The sequence below is a fragment of the Cavia porcellus genome, unplaced genomic scaffold, assembly GCF_034190915.1.
Source record: "Cavia porcellus strain 051 isolate PalLab524CR breed Dunkin Hartley unplaced genomic scaffold, mCavPor4.1 scaffold_20, whole genome shotgun sequence".
Classification (NCBI taxonomy): Eukaryota; Metazoa; Chordata; class Mammalia; order Rodentia; family Caviidae; genus Cavia; species Cavia porcellus.
In genome coordinates, this window is record NW_026947503.1 from 19381901 (window position 1) to 19407440 (window position 25540).

At 34.7% G+C, this 25540-nt stretch overlaps 1 protein-coding gene across 2 annotated transcripts in view; it reads right to left on the reverse strand.

The window, feature by feature from the left end:
* Positions 1 to 828: 828 nt before the first annotated feature.
* Positions 829 to 25540, reverse strand: part of Serpinb7 (serpin family B member 7) — a 51473-nt gene continuing 26761 nt past the window's right edge. For both annotated transcript variants that reach the window (XM_063232121.1, XM_063232122.1), the window contains exons 2-8: positions 20609 to 20794; positions 11510 to 11557; positions 10898 to 11014; positions 8599 to 8716; positions 6273 to 6415; positions 3520 to 3666; positions 829 to 1915 (exon numbers count right to left, since the gene is read on the reverse strand). In XM_063232121.1, the coding sequence (XP_063088191.1) occupies positions 1517 to 1915; positions 3520 to 3666; positions 6273 to 6415; positions 8599 to 8716; positions 10898 to 11014; positions 11510 to 11557; positions 20609 to 20776 (1140 nt within the window). In that variant the 5' untranslated portion in view covers positions 20777 to 20794 and the 3' untranslated portion in view covers positions 829 to 1516. The remainder of the gene's footprint in view (positions 1916 to 3519; positions 3667 to 6272; positions 6416 to 8598; positions 8717 to 10897; positions 11015 to 11509; positions 11558 to 20608; positions 20795 to 25540) is intronic.

Sequence of the window (25540 nt, forward strand, 5' to 3'; positions counted from 1 at the left end):
TTTTACTCTCTGACATCATTTCAGAGGCTCTGCATCCCCCTGTGGCTGCCCGGAGACTGTCAGCAGGAAGAGTGCCAAAGTGTGTGAGTTATATGGCTGCCACCAGAATTCATGCTCCTATCTCCAGTCCCTAGTGGATATACCATTCTTAAATGGTAATGTATGAGAATAATAATTAGAAAATTAAATTCCTCCACAAAAGCACAAAACTACAGACCAGTTAAATTCATTCCCTCTGAAGTTCTCTAACAAAAGCATAACACTTATGTGAAATGTTGATGATTAAATTATTTTGGTTGGGGCATTCTCTATGTCTTTCAAGGCATGTCACATTTATCCATTGATACAGTACTCATGGATTTCTCAACAGGCTGAAATTCAAGCATCTGCCAGGTGTCATACAAAAGGCCATAGTGCTGTTTCATACAGAGGCTCTTCCTGGTTCATACAGCTACTATTCAGGCGAAAGCCTTTTGTGATGAAAACAAAACTCAGTAAGCTATTATTATTTATAAACCACTAAGTAAATTCAGCATGGTCTCAATTTGTTTTTAATTTGTTTGTAAAATTTACTTATGACATTATAAATGTTTGTATTATTGAATCATCTGCTTCATGAATTTAAATCCTAGTATTTAAAAGTAGCCCATCATCTTATATACTGTTTTAAAAAAACTATCTGAAACAAAACAGCTATATTGAACCAAAAAATAATTATTTTACAAAAATATTCTTTTTTTTGGTTGGTTGCATATTTGGCCTGGAAAATCAAGAAAGCATTGGGATAGTCTCACAATTGATCAGAGGAAAACAATCACACTGTACAGACTTGTTGTATTTTTTATTATGATAAATAGGGAAAACTTAACAAACTTCACAGCATATTAATAACATGCTGCAAATAACAACTGTGAACCGTTGGATGGTTTTGTATTTGAAAAAACTATGTACATAGTAACTTTTATCAAAGAAAGCCCCAAAGATGTCAACTTGAAATTATTAATGAAATTTTTTTTAGTTCTCAGTCTCAATTTTGTAATTTTTCAGCATCTATATTGCACAATGACTTAGAATCAGATGAGTAAACTCTAATGTCTTCTTTAGATAGCAAGGAAAAGTTAGCCCACAAATTTCTAGGAAGCAGCTGGGTTTATTTCCTAAATCACTTATGATAAGGCTAAAATGGCTATGATAACTGCAGAGTTGTACATTCGCATTGCTAGTAGAGCAGAATGCATAATTCTTAGCTAGGCCATGGAGAATTGTAGACGTGAGGATGTGTTGAAAACCAATAAAATTAGAAACAGGGAAGAAAATTCAGTAGAAATGCTAAGAGTAGGAATTAGGACTGTAAACCAGATGTCTGAGAGGGTCAACTCACCAGTGTCTTCTGCTGGCCAATGTAAGGAAGAAAAACTCAAAGAAAACACCATGTGACTGTAATTAAGCAAAAGTATTTACTACTGATGTTTCTTTAATGCTGTAAGGATTATAGTAATAGAAGCCAACTGTGTTTTCAAGGGCAAGAAACCTTGCCACTAAATAAGATAATGTCATTTTTTCTGATGACAAATAAAAAAGGGCGATCAGCTCTAAACACTGTGGACTCAGGAAGTTGCTTTTCTACAATGTTATTTTCAGTGGCTGCAGCTGCCTCCGTACCCTCCTCGGAGACCTCTATATATGATCTGTGCATTAGTTTCGATATATAGAGACGACCTCCCGAAGCTATTCCAGAGAGATCAGCTTTGGACTCATCAAAGATATCTTTCAGCCCTAGAGCTTCCAAATAGTTTTTCATCTCATACTTCTTGTCTATCTTGAATTTAGGAAGAAACACCTCCACATACTGAGATTTCATTTTTTTTGGATTGGTCCATTTCATTAGATTCCTAAAGGACAGGCTTCTTTCAATCTGTAGGAATAATGAAAAGTACTTTAGAATCGCATGGTAAAGAAAAAAATAACAACTACAAAAAGATTTTTGCAGTTAAGTACATGATTAGGTCCTAAGGCAGTTTGGAAAGAGAAAATGATTTAAATAAATAATTTAAGTGCTTTTTACAAACCACAAGTTTAATTTTCTCTGCTGTGACAAGGTGTGGCTTGTTTACACTGCAGGATATGTCTGTTCTCTGCCCACACAGGAACAGACATAGCCAAAGTGGAATAATCAGCAGGTGAAAGAATGTGGAAACCAAAAAATCATCAGTGGTAGAAAAAAAGAGCTCAGTAGTTGTTTAAATCAGATTTTGTTGGCCATTGTTCTGGTATGAAGATACAGAAAAAATAGTTTCACAGCTTGTACAAGTAAGCCAGTAAAATCCAGGTAGATTGAGGCAAACTCCCCAGAGTCCCTGTCTTGAAAGCTTAGGAAATCAATGTCTCTCAGCAGAATCACACACTTGGGAGCCCGGGATTGAGTTGGTTTTCTTACTCAAAAGTTGACATAACTGAAGCTCAGGATGATGTAGGGAGATATACCCAGTGTGCAGAACGAGTAACCTTAGCTATGCAATTAGGTGCCGGTATCTCTCTCCAACTCTATGGCTACCCTCAAAAGATTCACAAATTCAATCTGCCAGATTTTGAATGTTGAAAACTGATCATAGTTTCTTCTAGATTTATAATGGAAGGATTTTTTAATGACCATTGTTTCCAAATCTTTATACAGACCTATCCCCTCAAATGTAGAATTATTGTAATTTTTTCTCAGTTTTTCATATATATTAGCATTTACTTGTATTTATATCAAGTTCCTAAATCTACACAGACAATCTGTTTGAATTTTCTGTGTGTAAGTTTTCCAGTTTGTGAATAACCTAAAACTTGTTATTATGAGTTGGAATTTTTTCACATTCACCACATTGCATTGCCAATTTTCTCATAATTATTTAGTAAGTTAGGATTCTATAAGTATTCAAACTTATAAAGTATGTAAATTTATACAAATCTAATTTGCATATATTAAGTAAATGTGTTATGGTAAAGAAAATTCACACACTAAATGCAAGAATAAATCTATCTTGTAAGCTATCTACTGCTTGTTCTTTGGACTACTTTATTAATATAGAACAATTTAAGTTCAAATAAATGATATTTGCCAAAATCTTTTAAGACTTAGATTATAAAGTGAATTATTGATCAAATATGAGTAGCAATATTTTATAAGCCCATATTAGATTTTAACAATGCCAGATGTATCATAGTTTTCTCAATGTTCTTTTTTAAAAAGGCTATTAAGATGAAAATCTAATGAGAAAAAGTGATTACATGGATAAGCGCTCTTCTATATATAACTAAATTTCCAAAGCTTTAAAAAGTCAATTTCAGCCTCTATAGTGGTATCTGCCACATTAGTAGACACTTCTTATATATTTGTCCAATAAATGAATAAGTAGGTGTGTAAATAACTACTATTCTAACAAACCAAAATGTCAAAATCAGTGGATAAAAATATAATCAAGAGTATCCTTATTGCCTTCTTATTCCCCATTAAATGAAAGAACAGTAACTTACTTGTGACAGGTCACTTTCAGGCAGCAGAATATACATGCTCATCCCACCATGATATATGAGCTGAAGCACCTGCATGGACGGCTCCTGAATTGTGGTCAGATTGAACCTCCGTTCTTGATGCATCATAGGAACAACTTGCTTAGAACACTGAAAGTCAAGTCATAAAAAGTTATTTATAGTCCCATTTCATTTTATATTTTGGCCAAGTACACATAAAATTGTTGTATGCATCAGTTGACACTAGATTTTTTCTGACATATTACTAATCCTGGCTAGATTAGTGAACATGTTAGTGTAAAATCACAGATTCTGGGCTTACTATCTGAGTTTAAAATTTCTAAATAATGTAATATAAGGGTAAGTAACTTCTCTGTATCCCTCTATATTCTCCATTTTAAAAAAAAGACAACAATAGCCCCAGTGGCATAAGTTTGCCATGTAAGTTATTACATTTAGCAAGAGAAATATTGACTTGTACTTAGTGTTTTAACAGAAATTGTCTATACAATTAACCACTAAACAATGCTAAAATGAAAAGTAGATGCCACAGAGTTTTTTCTTCTTGAAATTACAATATAAATTAATACTATCAAAAATGTATAATTTAAAAATGAAGTCTGGAATAATTAAAACTTTCTGCAAGATATTTGGTAATATCCCTTCAACTGAAGAAACTCAGTAGCTCTTTTTCTGTGGATAGCATACACTGATTTAAAAGCACCACAAAGGCAATAACTGTCTTTTTCTTAATGATATTATGATCTACTAATTTGTCAATACTTCCAAAATACACCTTTGGAGGCGAAAGTTTCTACATGAAAGAAGACATAATTTCATGTCCTTGAAGTACATATCCTTCTCCTTTTGGAAAAGTTGCCCTCTTTTGACTTTGAGACTAGTTCTCAGGAAGAAAAAACATAGAACAATGAAGACAAAGAGCTTATCTGTCCAGTAAGACGGGTCAGGTGACGTGTGCCTGGCTAAGGGGGCTGGGATGGCATGACCACAGTGCTTCATGTCTATATGAGGAAGAGGCAGAACCGCATGCTATACCAGTGATTTCACATGTTTAATGTGAGGAAACAATACTAATATCAGTGATTGAGGTTCCACAGTCTACTCCATTATAAATTATGTGTTATAGTAATATTATACATAATGTGTAACACAGCTGGAAGAGGGTTTAAAACAAAATTTTTATAGGATATTACTTGGCAAAATAAAAACTTCATTACAAGGAAAAGCAAAAGCAAGTGAAACAAAGCCTCAACCTAGAAGTCAGCAATATTTTTGGTTTTTGTCTTCATTGTTGAAAATGATGCAGCAAATGCAATTTATCATGGGCAAAGATGAAGGAAGAGGTAGAAAATAAAACATCACTTCAAAACCCTGTCAAAATTCTAGTGCTACCTAGTATGCTTCATATTATTCTATTACTATTTAGTACGTTTCTTATAGATAAAGCTTCAATAAGGCAGAGTTGTTTTTTTTTTTTTTTTTTTTTTTTTTGATACTGGGGATCAAACTCATAACCTCACATCAGGCAAACACTAGCCACTGAGCTATATCTCCAGCACAGAGCTGTATTTTATTAGGATTTATTCTATTATTTTTCATACATGATTCTCAAAATATTAGTTTGTATCTCCTTTTCCCCTCAGAGATACCTACACCATGAATTTGCTTCCCCAGAATCTCACTTAGGACCAGCCAGGCATGGACACGCAGCTCAGCTGCCCTGCAGTCCATGCAGCTGCCAGAGACAAACCAATGCAACAAGCCTGGCGTGTATCCTAGTTCCAGTCCTGACTTTGTCAAGTCTCTTCTTGCTCCTCTCAAACAGTTATCTTCCCTGTAGATGAGGCCCGCCTAAGTTATCTTTTATTTGCCATCTTCTGAGTCATATGGTGATCTCTAATTGCTATCAGCACTCAGAAGGTCTGTGTCTACAACCTCTGTTGTGGGACAGTGTAGTTAGGACATTTACATAGTTGAAAAATAAAGCTAAGTCTTAAAGTTAACTCTGAATTTCTATGTTTCAACATAAAAGGTCAATTAAAAGGAATTTTAGACTTTGCCAAATTACATCACTTTGTTTTACATGTGAGGAAGAGGAGCTCTTTAATGAGTGACTAGTCTCAGACAACTCAGCTCCCAAATAGCTGGACAGGAATACCAACACAATATATCTGACATTTCTACTATATTAAGGCTTACATATAAAGTGGTATGAAAAGAAGGAAAAACTCAAGAATACATATTCTGTGGAAAATTGGTAATAAGGTGTTTTATATTTTTAAAATGAAGAAATAAAATGTATTTGGAAATGCATAGCTTTACTAAGTATAGATTTTACCCATATAAAAAGAAACACATCCTTACTTTGATTCAGGAAAATCACTGATAGTGATTCTAAATGTAGACCTTACGATCAAAGTTACGAAAATAACATGTATTTTTATTCATCTTTACTTGTATATGGATCTAACTAGTATATCTTAAATTTATCTTTTACTTTTATTTCAATTTTGAATATATATTAAGAAATCTCAATTTATGGTTTAGGCTTCTTCAGTTATATTTTATAAACTATATTAGCATTGTTTTATAAAGCAACTGCTTGTACAGTATTGGTAATACAGAAAGTGGATAAAGAAATTGTAGCCCTACCATTTGCTTAGTTAAATACCACAATTACTTTCAAAGAAATACTACTGGGAAAGTTCCCTAACTCATATCAGAGGTGCACATACCTTGGGTGATTTGAAATGGCACTTTATAGTGTCCCTTTTGGTGAAAGCTGATTTCCACTTGCCTTTGAAGTATACAGCATTCACCAGTACCATGACAGCAGACGAGCTGATGCTATTATCATTAAACACATTTTTTATTTTGCCTTTTGAAAAATTCAATGAGGAAAGAAAAGTTAGTTGGTAATGTCAATTTTAAAATATCATTTTCAGAGATCATTAATAGGTATGAAGATTTTCTCATCAAATGAAAAAATTATTTGTGGTGACAGTAGTAATAACCTATGAGCAATTAATACATCTGGCCCTTTCTAAATCTTTGAAGTGCAATATTTGAGGTAACCCTCAAAAATCAGTAGGAGATAGGCACTGGTATTGTTTCTGCTTTCTGTTGAAGAAACTGAGGCACAAAAAGGTTAGGTAATGTATACAAAATCACACAATGATATCACAACAGTAGGATTTCAGTCAGGAAGACAATCTCCAGAGTCCTTGCTCACAAGTATCTGTCTTTACTGCATTAAACCGGCCACCTCAAGTCACTGAAACACTCCAAGTATAATTTAACTTTATTCAGTTGAAGGGGGTAATTCCTTACTTACTTTGTGTTTGCCAGAAATGTTTACCCACGCTTGGCGGTAGAATAGGAACTATGAAAGCATGGCAATAATGAGTTGTATTCCAGCTCAATGTAGTTACCAACTAACAAAGCAGCTGTGACACACTAGTACCCTCTCTATGTGATCAGAGTTCTGCAGGGCACAGATTAGGGAGAACTGACCATGGATGGGGCTGTCTGCTTGAAGTAAAGGCAACGGGTGGGGGGCAATGATCTTTCTTAAAACAAAGACTTAGTGATTCAAAGACAGAAAATTCTTTCATCTCTGCAAGGTTAGAAAGGTTAGAGGCAGGAGCCAGAGGATGACGAGCCTTGAAGTCTGGTAAGAACTTCAGATTATCCCGAAAGTGATGACAAATGACTGTTCAGATTTCACCCAAAGTTAAGGAAAAGCATTCACGATGGATCAGATTTGCCTTTCAAATGGATGCTATGGGATTATGTAGAAGAGAACAGTAACTGTGATCTACATGTCGTTTAGAATATTGGCAACTTGAATTTTTCCCTCAAGTAAATATTGAATACATATGCTTAACAAGATCATTATAATCATACACATATTTGAATGAGAAAGGATTTGAATACTCCAAGTAGAAAAAGAAATTAGTAATCTAATACCCTTAAATATTAAATGCCACATGGAATACCATTTACTAAATAAGCAATAATTACATATTTTCTCTTGACTTATAAGTGCTGTAATTTGAAACTTTCAATGGCTAACAGTCAGTTACCCACTACTGTATCAGGTTACATGAATGAACAAATAGAAAACTAAGATGCTGTATTTTTATAGCAGAACTAAGATGCTGCTGTGTCTCCATTTGAGAAATTATTTTAATCTCTCTTGTGTTTCCGAAGTGAAGCCAGATTAAAAAACCATATAACACTGAGGGTACAAATCATAACCAACCCTTAGGTGAGGATGTAATAACTAGCTCTGAAATGGAACGATTAACCAAACAATAGATGAATGGTTTTCCTTATTAGTTTCAAAATACTAAATGTGCCTGTACCAACTTTATTTAATGTACTAAACTAGAATTTTGGCTAGAACTTAGTTTTTAATTGTGAAAGAGACATCAATAAAGAGCTGAACTTTTTCAGGAAGTTGTATTTTTGCCCAATTTTTTTCTAGTAAATGAAGCATTTTTTAAAAAAAATAAACTGTAACTCCTTTCAAACAAAGCAATGACATTAAAATTGATTTCTTTGACAGCAGTCTGTTGTGGCTGTGGCATTCAGATCAAAAAGAACAGTAAGATGCAAATAAACCCAATCCCAATAAAACTGCTTGAGCATTAGAACGAAATGCTGGGTTATTAGAAATAATGTCCTGCAAATCAATTCTTAGTTTTTTTCCTCTTACTTAAGGTGAGACCTTGTGGTTAATCCAGAAAATTACATCCACTTGTTATTGACTTACGAAATAGTTATAATGTGTATTTGTCTCACAGGGTTGTTTCCCAGTCAATAGAGATAATGTAAATGGCAAATTGTTTGATAAGTATAAAGCATTCAAAATATTAAGATTACACAAAGCCACATTGCCGCCTAAAGTAAAAGCCATTTTAAAAACTAGCAACAATGATTTTTGGATTAGTAGGAGCTACCCTTCATGTGTACAAAGATTCTTACATTAAGGTTGACAGTTACTAATACTCCCACTTACCTAAAAAATCTTGTAAAAAATAGAGTATTTGCACTTACCATGTGTCTCATTTTCAATCCATTTGTTAATTTTACATGTGGTGTCATCTATATCATTTGTAAAATCAACTCGCTCCACTCTGGCCTTGTACAGTTTTTCAGCACATTCAATATAGGTCTATAATTAAGAATGCACTTGAATAAAATTATGATATTTACAAATTACCACAAACTTAACCTTATAAGAAATATATTTTTGAGCTTGTCTCTTAACTTCTACTGCTTTATTCAATAAGTAAGTTCAAATCTGCCTCAAAAATGAGTACCTACAGCTGGAAGTCTACAAAAGTGATTGAAAGGGAATATAGAGAACTTACGGTTGAATTTGTATAGCAAACACTATTTCACGTTAACTCTATCTGAAATGAATTGGAAGAAACTAGTAGAGATCATGACTAAACTCATACTTTGACTTTCCACTGCTCTCTCATCCTAAATATCCCAGTGGCTTCCCTCTAGCCCTGATTCTGCTGAAAATCTTTAAATTGTACTCATTACACATATGATAAAGCCCCAAAAAGTAAAACCCAAGCTTTTGAGCCTAAGATATCTGGATGTCCTAAGCACATTCTACTTACTTCATTTTAGTCATTTTCTCCTTCATACTTTATTTAAAATTGAAAGTAGCTCTAGAATAACTAACTGTACTGGAAATATTTGAGAGGCAAAATGGGTGGTATCTCCACTTTCCAGGTTGTTAATCAGATTTCACCCTCATTCTGTTTCTGCACTTCTGAGTACACTGCTTTCTACATATTATGAATGCCAGATAAAACAAAAAGGAAATATGGAAATCTTTACTAAGTACTGGCATGAGAGACAAATCCCAGTAAGTAAAAGTGTCAGCGATTCCTTAGGGACACAGCAGTATGCATGGAAATAGAGAAACTAAATCAGATGTAATGCATATATAGCATGGTCCTTATAAAATGTGTGTAGAAAGCTTTCAGGAAGACTCCAAACCGGAGTGGTTGAGTGTTTCAGAGCTGCCACTGTAACCAAAGCATTTCAGGAGTGGTGCAAGGGAGGGGCAACAAATTTGAATGGGTGATGGACAGAAGGGACTGTGATGACCAGCTGGGACACAGAGCTGCTAATGACACATGAAGCAATTAGCCCAGGGATGTCACCGAGGCAGTGTTAGATAGTTGTCTGAGAAGTAGAGAATTAAAAGGAAGAGAAAATATGTCCAGGTAAACACAGGCAGTGTGTCTCGTTAATGGCACTACCAGGTAAGCAGCTTCTGGTGGTCACACCGATGACATTCCAAATCATAGGTGGGCTGAACACAACAGCACTGAGAATGCATTCTGTGCCTCACTTATTATTTGGTAGACAGAACGCTATGATAAATTTCACTGAAGTGGAGATTTAAAAATATTTGTCTACTGATCTCTTTTCCCCTGAGCTCCTCCGCCACCAATAACTGTCTTTATCTGGCCATATCTCCTAAAAGGGACTCATTTATAAACAATCTCATTAATAGGATAAAGAAATAACTGCTAAAAGGAGAAAGGAAAATCAGACCTTGAGAAAAAAAGGAGTGAAGAGAGAGAATTCAATCCAGTGATACTGAAATGCCTAAGTATGAAATCTAAAGGCAGCACTGATACGTGTTTTCTGATAGGTCTGACCATGTCTGCCCCACGCACCTAACTTCCGGTTTCCAACAGCCCAACAATGCCTACTTTGCTAGGAGGCGTACCCGCACCACCTGATGAGTCACATCACCTCTTGTTATAGTCACATATTCAGCCATTGTTAATTCTGCAATTTCACCCTGACTTTCATAACTTAAAACCCGGCCCACTAACCCTACTACCCTATCCATCAACTCAGTACAATAAAATGATCTTGGGCTTTCTTTTGGAATTATGCCAAGAGATCCCACTACGAACCCCCAATTTGGACTGGAATTTCTGTTCCTTAACAGGGCTCATTACCATTTATCTAACATTTTCCCCTGATTGTGCCGTGAGGCTGCACCATGCCCCCAGTACCACACACACGCAGCCACACAGACACTGCATTATAGCTCAGCATTACTGCTAGTTTGGAAGTTCTCTTCAATTTTGGAGTCCATCAATCCAAAACCAAATATGAGGATTCATTGGGTGAGAAGTTGAAATTTGGAACTATTAATGCTATTTTGAAGACACTTGGGAAAATGAATAGTTGCAAAAAGAAGATAATCACTTTTGTATGATTCAGTAGAAAGGCACAGGCCTTTGTTCACATAGTGAATTTGAAAAGATTTGGGTTCAGTAGCAAATAATCTTGTAAGATATGTTTCACTTACCTCATTGATATCAAACTCCTTTTCTGCAAAAAGACCATTGGCAATCCTGAGTTCATAGTCCTTGTGGGATGCATTTATATCACAGAGAACATTCTTCAGTTGAAACTGAAGTCTTGACTGTTTTTTTAGAAAAGGTGATAAATTTTACTTTTGGACTACAAGAATATGTATAACATCATTTATTCATGATATAAAACAATATATCTTAAGAGGTTGAAAAATGTTGCTATAAAAGCAGCAAATAAGGTTATATGTATATCCAATCTTTGACCCTTTCTCATACTAATGTCTGTGATCAAATTAAAGAACATACCAAAACAAAAAGCAAAATAAAATTATTAATACAAACAATGAATTTGTGTGATAAGTAACTAATTTTAGCAAGGCAAATTACTGGTGAATAACAAAAAAAAAAAGGCCAAATCTTTGGTTCTTTGCTATCTTACCACAATCTAGCCAATGAATATGTGAAATATTGCTAAGTAAGAAATTTTATTAAAAATATACACAAACATTTGTTTTAAAAGGATGGGGAAAGATTAAAATATATTCACACAACAATTACTTATCTCAATCATTATTCTTTTGTAAAAAAGATCTCATTGGCATTACCTGATTATTAGAAACATTTCTGTGTCCTGAGGTGGTCAACAACAGCGTCTGCAGGCAGGACACAGAAAAGCAATGTCAACCGACAGTTACCAGGGGAGGGGCTGGCAAGAGGCTTTATAAACAAAAACACTTCTTTGCTGATAAAATAGTCTAATTGCCATTTCGTGTTCCCTGGGCCTGGAGTGGGCTCGCTCCACAACTCCAAGTGAACATCAGTGAGCTGAAAGGAGAGAAATGTGTTCTAGTTTTAATTTTTATTACATTTTTCCCCTTTTTTGTAGCCTGACATTTCACAGATTCTCCTGGATTTTGAAATTTGTGTTCATTTACATAAATGCTACAGTGATAAGAAAATAGGCTCATCTGGATATAGAGCCACATGCAAATATAAAAGCTTCATTTCACCTCCCTCTTAATGTAACACTTAATAAAAACTGCCCTTAAATGGTTGAACTCAACAATTTTCAACAATCTATAGTCGACGAAATGCTACCAGAATGTTCACTATCTCAACAAAATAGCACAAAATACCAGTGTGCTCTTTTATGGTCTATATAATACTAAGTATTTTATTTTTGTTTCTCTCTTTCTTTCTTTTTTAATGAGCTGGAAGATATCATTGTAACATTTGGGCCAAAACAAGTTAGGTTATCAATTCATAGGTTCATTTAAATTTACTTAAATTTTGTCTACTAGATCCTCACCCTCCTTTTTTTTGTCGTTGCATTTGTCTTTTAGTTTTTGTGAAATCATGGAACTTGTCAAAATTTCCTACCAATTATTATCACTAATTTTTAAAGTTTCATTTTATAGAACAGTATTTTATTTGTATCAGATAAGTCTTATAATTACATTTTATGGAACAGTATTAAGTTTTACTTGTATCAGCTACGTCTTAAAATACTGTATCATTGCCATTTGATCTTTTAAAGGTTTTCCTATTCTCTCTTTTCCTTGCTTATTTTATAGAACTTTCAACATATGGAGGTTCACTAATTTTCAGAACTAAAAATTATGTGAAAACATGCATATTTTATCTAAAATATTTCTTCACATACAAAAATTCATATTTTCACAAACATGTCTTATTTCTTATATTTACATACACATTATATCATGCAAACAAGGTATTAAACAAATTTAGTTCAGAAAGTCATTTGTATTGGCCAAATGATTTTTGTCAAAAAAAAAAAAAGAGACTGATTCATTCTGATAGAGGATTTTCTCAAAATTATTCATAAATAACAGCGGTTATGAAATGCTTTTTCCCCAAACTGGACTGTTTTTACTAAACTCCATTATCATTTTTGTTGCCACCGTCTACCCCCCTGGTCATTGTAATTTTGATTTGAAGTCACATTTCAAAGTCTTCTAACAAAGCAAGAGGATTTTTTCAGGCTTTATCCCCTTTTTTCCTTTAATGTAGATTATCTTTAAAATGCTTAAAATTTGAAGATTTATGGTAAATGTTTTATTTTTAATTATCTAAGATCACAATAAAATGAATTGGAAAACTTAATAAGGAAGTTTCAAAACTTTCTTACTTATGGTATTAGGTTTTATTTTTAAATTATTGTTATATTAAGGTGTACTTTTGACCAATTTTAATTCTTTCAGGTGAATTTTGTTACAAATTGCAAGTGAATACACACGATTTGTATTTGTCTATGAAAAGATTTAAAATTTTGGCCTAGAACCTGTAGAGATCATGGGCCAGATACCCCTGGACAAATCTTGCTCTGCAGCCCACAAGAACACCAGCACTTTCTAAGTGAAAAATGTTCCTTGCATTTAAATCTATAGATCTCATGAATTAGCACTGTGAGAACAAATCATTGAAAGGCATAAGCCTCATCAATCCACAAGAACATTTATATATTTTAATAAAGCAAATATGAAAAAATGTAAGATCTTTTAATCTTAAACTTTCATTATAAGAATCTTGTTTCTCTCCAACATATAAGATATGGATAAGTTAACACCCATTCCTAACTATCTAAACAGATAATAAGATAATATCTGCTCCTATCTAAATCATAAAGTAAGAGTGTCATTAGTAACCATCACTGTCAACCATCAAGATGTAGGAGAAAGGTAGGTCATTTCAAAGGGGAGAAGTGACATATCATGCCCACTGACTTTTCCAACTAAAAGCTTCATGTGGTCCTCTTAAAATGGAATTGCAGAGAGGTCTACATATAATGCTGATGCTGTAGACATTTTAAGAGAAACAGATTTTAAGCAGAGCTGAGATACTAATGTGAGTAGTATTGGTATTATGGTTAAATACAAATAAAGAGATTTAAAACACCATTTTGACTGATGCCTGACTTTATGAATTTTGATGCAAGTTTGAATTCACTGTCTTAGAATCTAATGCAAGTTTGTTCTAATGCAAGTTTGTTCACAGTCTTAGAATCTAACGCAAGTTTGGATTCACTGTCTTAGAAAAAGACAATCATATGATAGTTTGAAGACTGACAGGGATAAGAGCAGCTTCCCATCTTTTCTAGCCAAAGCAAAACAAAACATTATAAAAGATAGTGGTATGGTTTGAGACCAGCCTGATTTAAACAGATAGTCAGACACCAGCCCATGCTATACAGATTTTGTCTGAAGAAGATCAAAAGAATGTTTTTTAAAAGTATTAGCATAACAACTTCGATGAATGAATGAATTTAAAATATAATGGGCTGTTGTGTAGAGGTTGTCCTCTTATAATAGCTTTAGTGCTGAAAGTGGTTGAATCGTCTCCTTACAACTACCAGAATTTTTAATTTGGTGACTGAAAGAATTTAAAAATATTTATTTAGAATTTTTCCAAAGTTCCCAAAGAATGGTGTATTTTGCCTTTTAAATAGAAAAGAGATTAGTATCTCCCTTAGGAAAGGTAAAATAAATAAATAAATTAAAAAAAAAAAAAAAAAAAAAACCAAAGCATTGCTATGTTTCTTCCAGCATTCATAGCATTAGATATTAGAGCTGGACATTCCAGCATTTGTAAGAGGAAAAAACACAGAGAGATGTCACATTAAGAATATAAAAAAGCAACAGATTTAAAAAAAAATAACCTTGTATACTCAAAATTCTGGTCTCTTTAAAAAAGAATATTATAAAAAAAAATCTGCCAGTGTTCTTTAAATTTGTATAAAGGCTTAACATTCATAATAATAATAATAATTGCCATAATAAAAATATTAACTGGAAGAATAAAAATAATACTTTACAGAAACAATTTCTCAGGTTACCTTTGAAAAGAGAAGGCTCTGCAAGGATGACAAGATTCTGAGGTCTCAAACACAAGGCAGTTTAACCCAAAATTCAACTGAGGCCTGGGAAGAACTCCCTGGGCAAGTTTTTTTAATGACCTAGGCAATTTTTTTCAGCTATTCCAAAAATATGCAGAGTATAGTTATTAGGGAAAGGATCAAAAACCTCCTTCCTAGCCAGAAAGTTTCTTTTACTACTCTTCATTGTTCAACAAACAATGTTGGCTTTAAACTAAATCATTTCAGAAACACACAACGATTATGAGACAGGCCAGGGCTGAGCCAAGGGGGGTGCTCTCACAGACGCCAGGGTGACCTCCATCTGGAGGTGCCTCAAAGCAGCTCAGCAGGACCACAGGAGGGGTGAGGAGGGCAGTCAGGCACACAGCCCTCACCAACCAGACCTTCTAGCAGGTTTCTCCAATGGTGCCAGACATTTCGCTCAAAGACCACAGCTGGAGTAACATTCACATCACGGGGAGTAAAAACGCCTATATCTCCTCATGCTGAGCAAGAAAGGATTCCGTTAACAAAGCAAAAATTAAAAAAGAAAAGTTGTTGAGATGCTAAGTATGTAAATTAGCTTGATTTAATCTCTCTACAATGTATACATAGATAAAAACACTATATTGCACCCTATAAATGTACACAGTTATTTGTGAACTAAAATGTTATTTTTTAAATGGTTTCTGAAAATTAAAAAATACAAGTAAAAGTAAGGTCTTAGTGAAATAAGCAAGGAATTGAGACTGTTGGTGATTGTGCTTTTATGTTTTGTTTTGTTTTGTTTTTGTTTTTAGCATAGTGCAGTCACTCTATGGGTTTGTTAAAATACAGATCGTTCATTGGCAAATGCACCATAAAGAGGAAGCGTCAATTCAGTGGCTGAAAAATGGAAAGAGTTTAATAATTTTGACTTGTGTACCCTGGAGGAGCAAGTTAATTGCTCTGTACAAGTATTAAAAAGAGTAAAATTTAAACATGGAAAATTGGTCTAGTCAAGTGGAGGCTGGAACAGACTTAACTAAAAATGAAAAGTAGTCATTAAATATCTAGGAAATATTTTAAAAGAAGCTTCCCTGAGGCTTGGGAGATATAATTTAAGATCCTGCAATTATTTTAAACTAAGCAGGTCTAGAATTTTCCTTTTCCAACGTGGCACTTGTAATACCTTTTGCTAATAATTGCTACTATGTCCAAGTATTGATTTCCTTTTGCATTTTTTCAAGTTTTTCTTAGGATTTTATATCTGTGAGATCCAAAATCCAGAACAGTTCCTCAATGAGCAAGTGATAAAATGTACTGTACATGGGGAGCCAGTCATGGAATTTTTGAGTCAAAATTAACACTTGCTATTCCCACACACACACACACCTGTAGCATAAACAGACAGTACCCAGAAATATCCATGTATTCATTTCACTTTTATTCCTCCAGCCAGTTAAAAGAATGGTCCAAAAACCTCCCAGGCAAGGTTGTCTATGTAACTGCTGGAAACCTGGTTACATATTCTGTGAAAAGGCGCAGATCTGCTTGAAGGGGTCAAGTATGCTGCATTTGACCACATCTCTCATCGGAGAGGAGAGACCCAAGATACCAAGGGCCTTTCTGATACTGGATTAAGAAATTTGTATGGAAAATTATTTAAAGCAGCTAATTTCATCATCAGTATTTGTGAGGACTTTCAAATTCAATGGCTTAGACCCCTCATCAACATCACAGCCTAACTGATGAGGGAAAAATAGAACAGAAAGTACTACAAACCTTACAAAGGTTGTGAGTGTCCATTTTAATTTTAACATGTTACCAAAAGTGGAACTTACTTCAGTTTCTCCTTCCTTTTAATGTAGAATGAGATGGAGTGAGAAACAAGGTCAGATAAACACAGCAAGCTTGATATACAAATCCATACTTATTTAAAGTTCACAAATACAGTAGACGTCAAGTGGCGGTCTACTTCTGGATCATTTAACCCTAGCTCACTGCTATTATGGAACACGAATATTTCTCCTTTTCTCTTTTGCCTTAGCAAAACACATGAATTTTCAATATCTTAAAAATATGATACTTATCTCTTCTCAACTGATTGAAAGTAAATTTATGAATAATATACACCAAGGTATTTTGGGCCGTTAAATAATTCTGTCTCAGTTTTATGATCAATTTTACTTTGCAACTCCTGTGAAATTGGTAACCTATAACTAAGACAGGAAAATTCAGCAAGGACCTTTTCCCTTACATAGAATCATTTATTTGTACCCGTATAAGGGAGTAAATAATAAGAATCATTATAACTTGAATTGTGTCATTATAACTATTTCATTCTTGTGTCTTTTCGAGATCTACATTAGAAAACAATTGAAAAGTAAAAATTGCAAATGGGAGTCACTGTTGTCAATCATTAAGAAGACAGTGAGTAGTTTCATTATACCTTTCTTTCCTAAAAGAAGAAGTCAGGAATCATAGAGTCTAATTCTCTGATCTTTAGAATAGGTCAGAAAGAAAAATTTTACCCTGGAAGACAGAAAACACAGTGACTGCTGTAGCTGATCTTTATGCAGCATTATTTTGTCTAAACAATAATTGATTTGCAATTTATAGGGCATAATTTGACCCATATTATTTATTACCATGAAAAAAGTATCTAGTGATTAATTTTAAACCCATAAAAGAAAAATAAATTGCCTCTTTGGCCAAAATTTATCAGATTTATCTTTGTAAACCTTCTATAGGTCTTTTCCAAAGGAGACTATGGATCATTTGTTTTTCATTGGGGTTTTTCTGTGAGTCATATAAATCATAAAATTATTATTTCTTTTTACAGACTGGTAGAATAAAAGATATACTATGAGTATAGTAATTATTTTTAAATGTTTGTTTTATAAAATTCCAATTTTTACAACTTTTTAATAATATTGGCATCAGAACACATGATTTCAGATAAATATAAATAGGCATAATGTATTTCAATAAAAATTTTATGTTAGAGAGAAGAGAGGAACACATACTTCCAAAAGGAAAGAAAAATAAATTGTTAATACTTTTATATTACAATGAGATAACAAATGACTATATATATTATAAATGAATGAAAAAATGCTGAACATGTAATCAAGTATATAAATAACATGTAATCAAGTATATAAATATACTCTTTTGGGTCTTTAACCATTGGAGTGGTAAGCAGTCTTCATAGTACCTTAACTTCACTGAGCCTCAAAGCATACTGATTCTTGTCTTTATTCCAGTAAATGATTCAAGATTCAAAAAGAACAGCTGAGCTTTAGGTGAGTTAAGAAAAACCAACTCAGAGCATTAGTCAAAGATATTTTGAGATTTAGGGGAAATAAATCTAATGTACAATTTGAGAATCAGAAAAAAAAAGAAAAAAGATCATCAAATACACATAGTAATGCTTAAAAGGCACACGTGATAGGAAACCATGAATTATTATTGCATCAATTGAGCTTGGGTTCACCTGAAACAAAAACATGTGGTCTATGGTGTTAAGGGTCAGATGTCATAAACAACTAATTAAGTCAAGGATGAAGCTAAAATTTAATTTCCAAAATGTGTCTTTCAAACCACTGAATTTATTTGCACAAATAAATTATGGAAATGATTCTATGATATTGACATTTTTTCTTAAGTTTCTTATAGGAAGTTATAATAAGAATTATACCAGATGTGGAGGCACACACACGTAATCCCACCTGAGACAGGAGGCTCGCTAAGAGTTTGAGGCCAGCTTGAGCTACAAAGTGAGTTCAAGGCCAGCTTGAACTACATAATGAGACCTGTCTCAAAAAGACAGCAACAACAGCAACAAAAAACAGTTATAAAGTCACACACGTAAGTAACTGGTAGGACAGTGAATATTAAAGAGCAACTCCAGCAGGACATAGCTCTCTCAGTTCTCTAGGATCCACCTCCCTTAACTGTTGACTCATGGGGTATGAGGCACTGGTGTGCATCAAGGGAACTCAAAGATTCTCCATGCAAGACTGCACCTGGCGTGAGCTCACACGGTAAGATCTAGGTGGTCCTGCGGCTGTGGGAAAGGCCCACTGCTGTGGTGGGGTGGACCCTGCTCTTCGTGGTCCGCAACATTAAACAGCAGCAACTTTGAAGCCTTTTTCTAAATTAAATACTGTCAAATGGACCTCTTCAGTGTGCAAACAAGGACTTAAAGTCCCACAGAGATGAAATAATAATCATCCTAAAGTCAGTATTTGGACCCAAGACCAACCAATTGTGTTTCCATGACACCAAATTACCTCAGTTTGTTAACCATTATATATTTCATTAATGGATGGGTGCATTTTTATGAACTGCTGAATTTTTCAAAACATTTACATCAATTTAGAAAAATACTGTCTAAAGCATCACTATAAAGTGCTCAAAGTCGCATTTCAGTATACTGACTTCAGGACAGTTGATTTCAACCAGGGATTGATTATGAAGGAGACAAAATCTCTGGAGATATTTTTTGTCATGACCTGGGATGGGGCAGTGCTACTGGCATTCAATGGAGAGAGACCAGGGATGCCACTAAACTCCCTTGCTGTGATGCACAGCCCCTCACAACAAAGAACGATCTAGCCTGATGCCAGCAGGGCCCAAGTTGACCAGCTGTGCCTTAGAAGAGCAGGCAGAGTTTAAATCGTGATACAACATGCCTCAGTGCTCAGTTGGCATGTTAACAACCCTTCCATGACATCACAATGATAGTGCTACTTTGAAGTATTATTAGGAGTATCACATAAGATTGTATTTGTAGGGCTTAACCCAGAGCGTGGCACAGATCTCATTCTCAGCTGTGTTACTGCCAACTCCTTAAGATGAGGTACACTGGGGACTGAATCATAAGCCTCTCTACCTTTTAACCAAACAGCAGTACTAGACTTACTATTAACTCACAGCAAAAGACCCTGAGCTATGCAGACAAAGAGAAGAATCATAAAATTTTAAATTACCTGCACAAAATATACTAAGTATGACAGATAACAGCATGGGCTAGCTTCCTCTAGATTAAAATCAGTAGAACCTAGAATGACTTCAAGTAGAATAAATAGTAGTAACTTCAAGACCTCTGCATGCAATCTAGACTTGGTATTTTACCTGCTCATGAACTACTGGTTTTCTATGGTAATTCCTGAGCAAAATAGAGATACTCTGGCCATGTCACTCCTTGTGTGACTAAGAGTCTAACAGTGTGTTGGGCACTGGGTAAGATAGAGAAGGAGGTGGTGGTAGTTACTATTCAGGTAGGTTTCCGTTACTTGATTTGCACCAATGTGTCATTTGTGTCCATGGAACCAATGTCTAAAATAGGATATCAATTGTATCTCCTCCTAGCTCCTCTATTCACATTTATATAATCAAATAATGGTTCTCAAAGTTTAGTGTGTGCTTGGAAAGGTTTTGAAAACCATATGGCCAGCTCCATACCCATAGTTTCTGATTTAGGAGGGTTGGGGTGGGACCCAACATTTGCATTTCTGACAAGTTCTCCAGGTGATCCTGCTGGATTAGGAAACACAGTCTGAGAACCAGAAAATAATTAGAGTTGAGTTCCTAAGAATATTCTCACTGCTTCCAACACTTGTCTAGCATGTGAGACCTTGAATTCCATCCCAGTACTGCAGACAAACAAGTAAGTGATTCAAGCTGTGTGCCTTCTTTTTGAAGAGGGGTTTATGGACATATGGAAAGATATTACATTTCGTGCTTTATGAATGCCCTGCACTGACATAGGTATCGGTGCACTGACACTTTTTTGTGTGTATGAAAATAATTTGCCTGATTTGCTTCAAAAGCCAAAACTAACCTTATCAATTTGTTGTGCACAATCACCTCGAGAACCCAAACGGATGAGGCTCAGAGCAGTGAAGATACTCAAAAAGGAAAAGAAGACATTTTCATTCCCTTGACTGTTATCCATCTCTCTGAGCAGGTTGAAGCCAAATTCTGCATTTGCTGCAGCAAGGGAGGCCATAGTAAAACAGCACACAATCTAGGAGACAATGGAAAATGAAATTAGTTCTGAGCATATTTCTTATATCTAATTCAAGTTCTATATGCATTTAAAAAATTTTAAAGCTTTGCTTCTTCAGCCTTAAATACAATTATCAAATAATTTAAAAGAGAAAGAAAAATTTGCTTTGGCCCAGCATATTCCTTACTAACACTCTAGGACTACATTTTCTGGGAAGAATGTTAAGATACACTTGTCTGATATTGTGTTCTTCAGCACAAAGATTCACCTTCTCTCCTATTCTTATACAGGGTGCATTTTTCTGGATGGGACATTTCCGTCTTTAGTGGTCTTTGAGAGACTCCTTTGCAGTTTCTAAGCATAAGCATTCATGGGTTTGCTACTTCTCAAATCAACCCAGATTTCTAAACTGATGTAGAGCAAAAGCACTGTTTACAATGAATAGTATAACATTACAGCCTATTCAAGGTGTATATAAACTGTCTATAATTTAATAAAATTTAGAGGCTTAACACATTACTTCCTTACTGCTTTTTCCATTGTGGCCTCCATATGCATTCTTTTTGTTTTGTACACCAAAAAGATTTTATTTTTCTCTTCAATTTATCTCTCTGCCTCTCTGTCTGTCTGTCTGTCTGTCTCTCTCTCTCTCTCTCTCTCTCTCTCTCTCTCTCTCACACACACACACACACACACACACACATTCTTTCTCTGTCTCTCTCTCATTTTTTGTTTTTTGATATAGCGTATCTCTGTGTAGTTCAGACAGGCCTTAAACTCACTATGTAACTTATGCTGTCCTTAAACTCATGGAGATTCACCAGCTTCAGCCTCCCAAGGGCTGGGTGACAGGCATACCCAGCTCTCAATTTTTATTTTTTACTAGTAAATGTTTGTAGTATCAATGATCACATTGCTTGTGGAGAGTTGGTACCTGTACATAATGCATCTTAATTCTGTTTGTCTTGGTATTGGGACTGAACTCAGGACTTTGTGCTTGCACTTTCCAGGCATGCATTTTGCCCCTCAGTTAAATCCCTGGCTAGGAATAATATTCTAAATAGATATCAGATCACCTTGAGGAAGCCAGAAGGAGCCACTACTCAATCCCTTACAGGTAAAGGCCCTGTTTTATATTCATGTGCACTTGCTACGTGACTAGTTTCCCCATTTGATTCTGATTTAATCAATTTTACCTGAGCAATTACACTCAGAATCTTAGTTTTGTCCCACCTCATGCCTGCCTGACAAATTCCCATTTTTCCCTATCTTGGGCCTGTCTCACCTCATGATTTTGCTCTATAAAGATTCTAGAAAAGACAGGGGAGGGTCCTCAGCAACCCGCTGGGAACCTCTTCTGGCTCTTTGTCAGTCTCACACAGAAGCTCTCTTTCTCTCAAGAAATATATTCCGCTCTTGACTTCCATTGCTCCTAAAATTCTATTTTTGAGAACAGGAACTCGTACTGAACGTCTATTAGGCTGGAGTTTCATTCCCTTATATCAGTAAGGGGGCTGCTGATAGCACCATGAGAACAGCGGGTGATCATAGCGTCTGGTTTCCCAAGGGACTTCATGGTAAAAGAAGTTGGTAGTGATATAGGGGAAAGAAATTCCCAACCTACTAGATGCTCTGTATAAGGTCATGTTCTCTAAAATCAAAGAGTGAATTTGAGAAACAACAGAGGTCAAGAGCAGAAATATTTATTGAAAGAAAGCAAGCTTCTGTCTGAGAGACAGAAGAAGTCCTGAGTGGGTTGCTCAATGCGTCTTAATTCTTAGAGCAATCATTCATTTTCAATTTTTAAAAGATAATACTAATTTCAAACATAATACGTCCTTAGTCCCATACATGTATTCATTCTTCTAAGGCCATTTTCTGAACTTTTAAAATGGGAAACACAGTTATTGCAGTATACATTATGAAAATATTTGATTTTCTAGCTCATATCTATTGCTTACTAGAAAATCTAGGCTGCAACAGCAAATTTAAATTTGAAGAGTAAAATAAGATTATCTTTCACAGTATTGTTTCTGAAATATAGAGGATGCCATCACCATGGAATTCTGAAGAGATGTAAGTTGCCATTTTTGTTTTGTAGACATTGTCTACAAAATGAATCCAATATGACAAAGTAGGATTACTTCAGATTAAATCAACTTGCATGAACGCCTCAAATTATTGTCTTTGAACATTTCATAATATCCTGTAGACATCTCATATTGTGACAAGTTCCAAGAGTCATAAATGCTATCAGGCCCAGTTATACTCCCAAGATTGTTATTAAAAGAGTTGTGTGACTGGGCTGGGGATTTAGCTCAGCGGCATAAGCCCCTGCCTTGCAAGCAGGCAGTCGTGAGTTCAATCCCCGGTACCGATAAAAATGAAAAAGACAAAAAAAAAAAAAGAGTTTGTGTGACTTGTGTTGTCTTTAATTTCTCTGAGTTTCTAAGGTTCAGGTTATTCAGTGAGATGAGCTTTTCATGGAATCTAGCATAATGCCAATCAATAGAAAATCATGCTCTTTTCTAGCTTTCATGCTATAAAATGAGTGCACCATACTACTAGGCATCTGATACAGAGAGGAGCAGTGTGGAGAAGAAAGAATATCCTGAAGTGGAAGAAACACTTGTGTACATGATTAGAGCCACAAATAATTAATGTCCTGGATGATAGATATTGAGAAGTAATAAAATTTTCAAATGAGAATGGCAGTGAGACAGGGCTGCAGGGGACAGAAGGAAGAGAAAAGAAAAAGAGAATAGAAAGAGAAAAATGAGAACAAAGCTTTTGTAAATGGGAGGAGGAAGAAAGGCTGAAAGGAAGGGAGGGAAATAGGCAAATAAGAACAATCAAGATGTATTATATATGGGTATAAATTCCCTATGATCATGTGACATTATGGATATCAAAAGTGTACCAATAAAATTAATTTAAACAATAAATCAAATGAGATTGAAGTAAATCTTTTCTATTTTCATCAAATGGGACCTTGAGTTTGAACAACTAACAACTATTCTTATAATAGACATTCAATGAATTCAAACTGCTATATTTATTGTTTTCTATAAAATGGTAATAATCTAGTCGTTTTAGTGAACAAAAAATTTAGATATAAGACACTTACAAAGTACACTTGGAATTCCAAGCCCAAAGAGTAATAACTGAGGCAGCAAGCTGTAATGTTTCCTCAAGATAAAAGTCTGTTTCTTCTATTTGGAAGGCCCATTCCTCAATTATACTCCAGAGGCATAGGTTTTTTAAAAAGCCATTCACACCCCATCCACTCTTTATTCCAAGAAATAAAATCTGTACTCTTTTAGAAGTTCTCCAGGGCAGGGGCTGTTGCTCAGTGGTACAGTGCTTCCCTAACTTGCAGGAGGCTCTGGGTGTGATCTCCAGAACCACAAGACAATGAGTAAATAAGCAAACAAACAAATAAGATAAAATTAACTCAGAAAAACATGAAGTTCACTTCATATCTAACCCAAGTAACTCATGTTAATGAACAGAGGCCGTTGTTACTGCGCCACTAGAGAAAGGCTGGGAGGGACAGCAAGGTATGAGAGCTCGTAGGTACAGGGAAGAGCTGCATGTTGGGTGACACTGGCAGTTCCTAAGGCTTCCAGAGTTTTCAAGGATGCAAATCCTATTTCAGACCTGGAAAGTAAGTATTGCTTCTAAAATATGAAAAAATAAGCTCAGTATTTAAAAACATGCAATCAAATGCATGAAAGTGAAGCATGCATTGATTTTCTAACTTAATGCTAGTAAGAATTTCCTTACTTTTAAGAGTAAAATGTATGCTATGTTCTCCCCCTTCAAAAAGATTTCCAAGACTTGTTGAAAATTATGGACAATGCTATATGAAATGAATCAGTCTTAGAAAGTAACTTGAAAAGCAAAACCATAATAATCTTTTCCAAATATTTACTGTGGAGATTAAGTAGATTTTCAGTCTATTACAACACAATGGTATTATATGGCTAGCTGCTTTAAATCAAGACTGCATTAAATGACTGTTTAAGATCCTTTTTGTATATTTCATTGGAGATCTGGAAGCTACCTGGTGGTATTATATCCCAAACTGTAAAAAACACGCTTTCAGGTGCACTTTTTTGGGTAAAGCCTCAATTCTTCCTCTTACCTTAAAACTTGTTTCTTTCTATCTTATCACTTTGGTAGCACTTTTTAAAAGTTATTCTTTAATTGTTTTCTAAGTAATAATCACAAATTTTCTAAATTTCATCTATCCTGATACTTTTCCACAAAGCTATCATATTGATGAAATATAAAAGCTACACTGAAATTTGTCCTTTCAGGAGATGAAGTACATTTTTTTAAAACCTAAGACAATTTCTGTGGCACAGAAATCTTACTAAACAAAAATTATTACAGAAAAACATGAGCCAAGACATTCCTAGACAAAAATAAATTTTTTAAGCCTTAACTGTTAGAATGATAGGTACTCAATTTTATGTGCCTAAAAACCTTTGCACAGACATGTTCACTAATGCTGAAAATCATTTCCAAAAGTATGTTCCCTTCAGGTAACTGTCTTTATTATCTTTCTCTGTCCAGGTGCACTGTAATTTCTAGCAATGAAATTAAGAATCTTCCTTCTTCATCTTCCTTCTGCATCTAGTGAACCTCACTAGCAAATAGACAGCTTTTATTTCAGGCTGAAAGAGTTATTCTATGCCCCAAGTTTTCGTAAATGGATAGATGAAAAAAATTAGTATGGGACCAAAACCGTGATTTTTC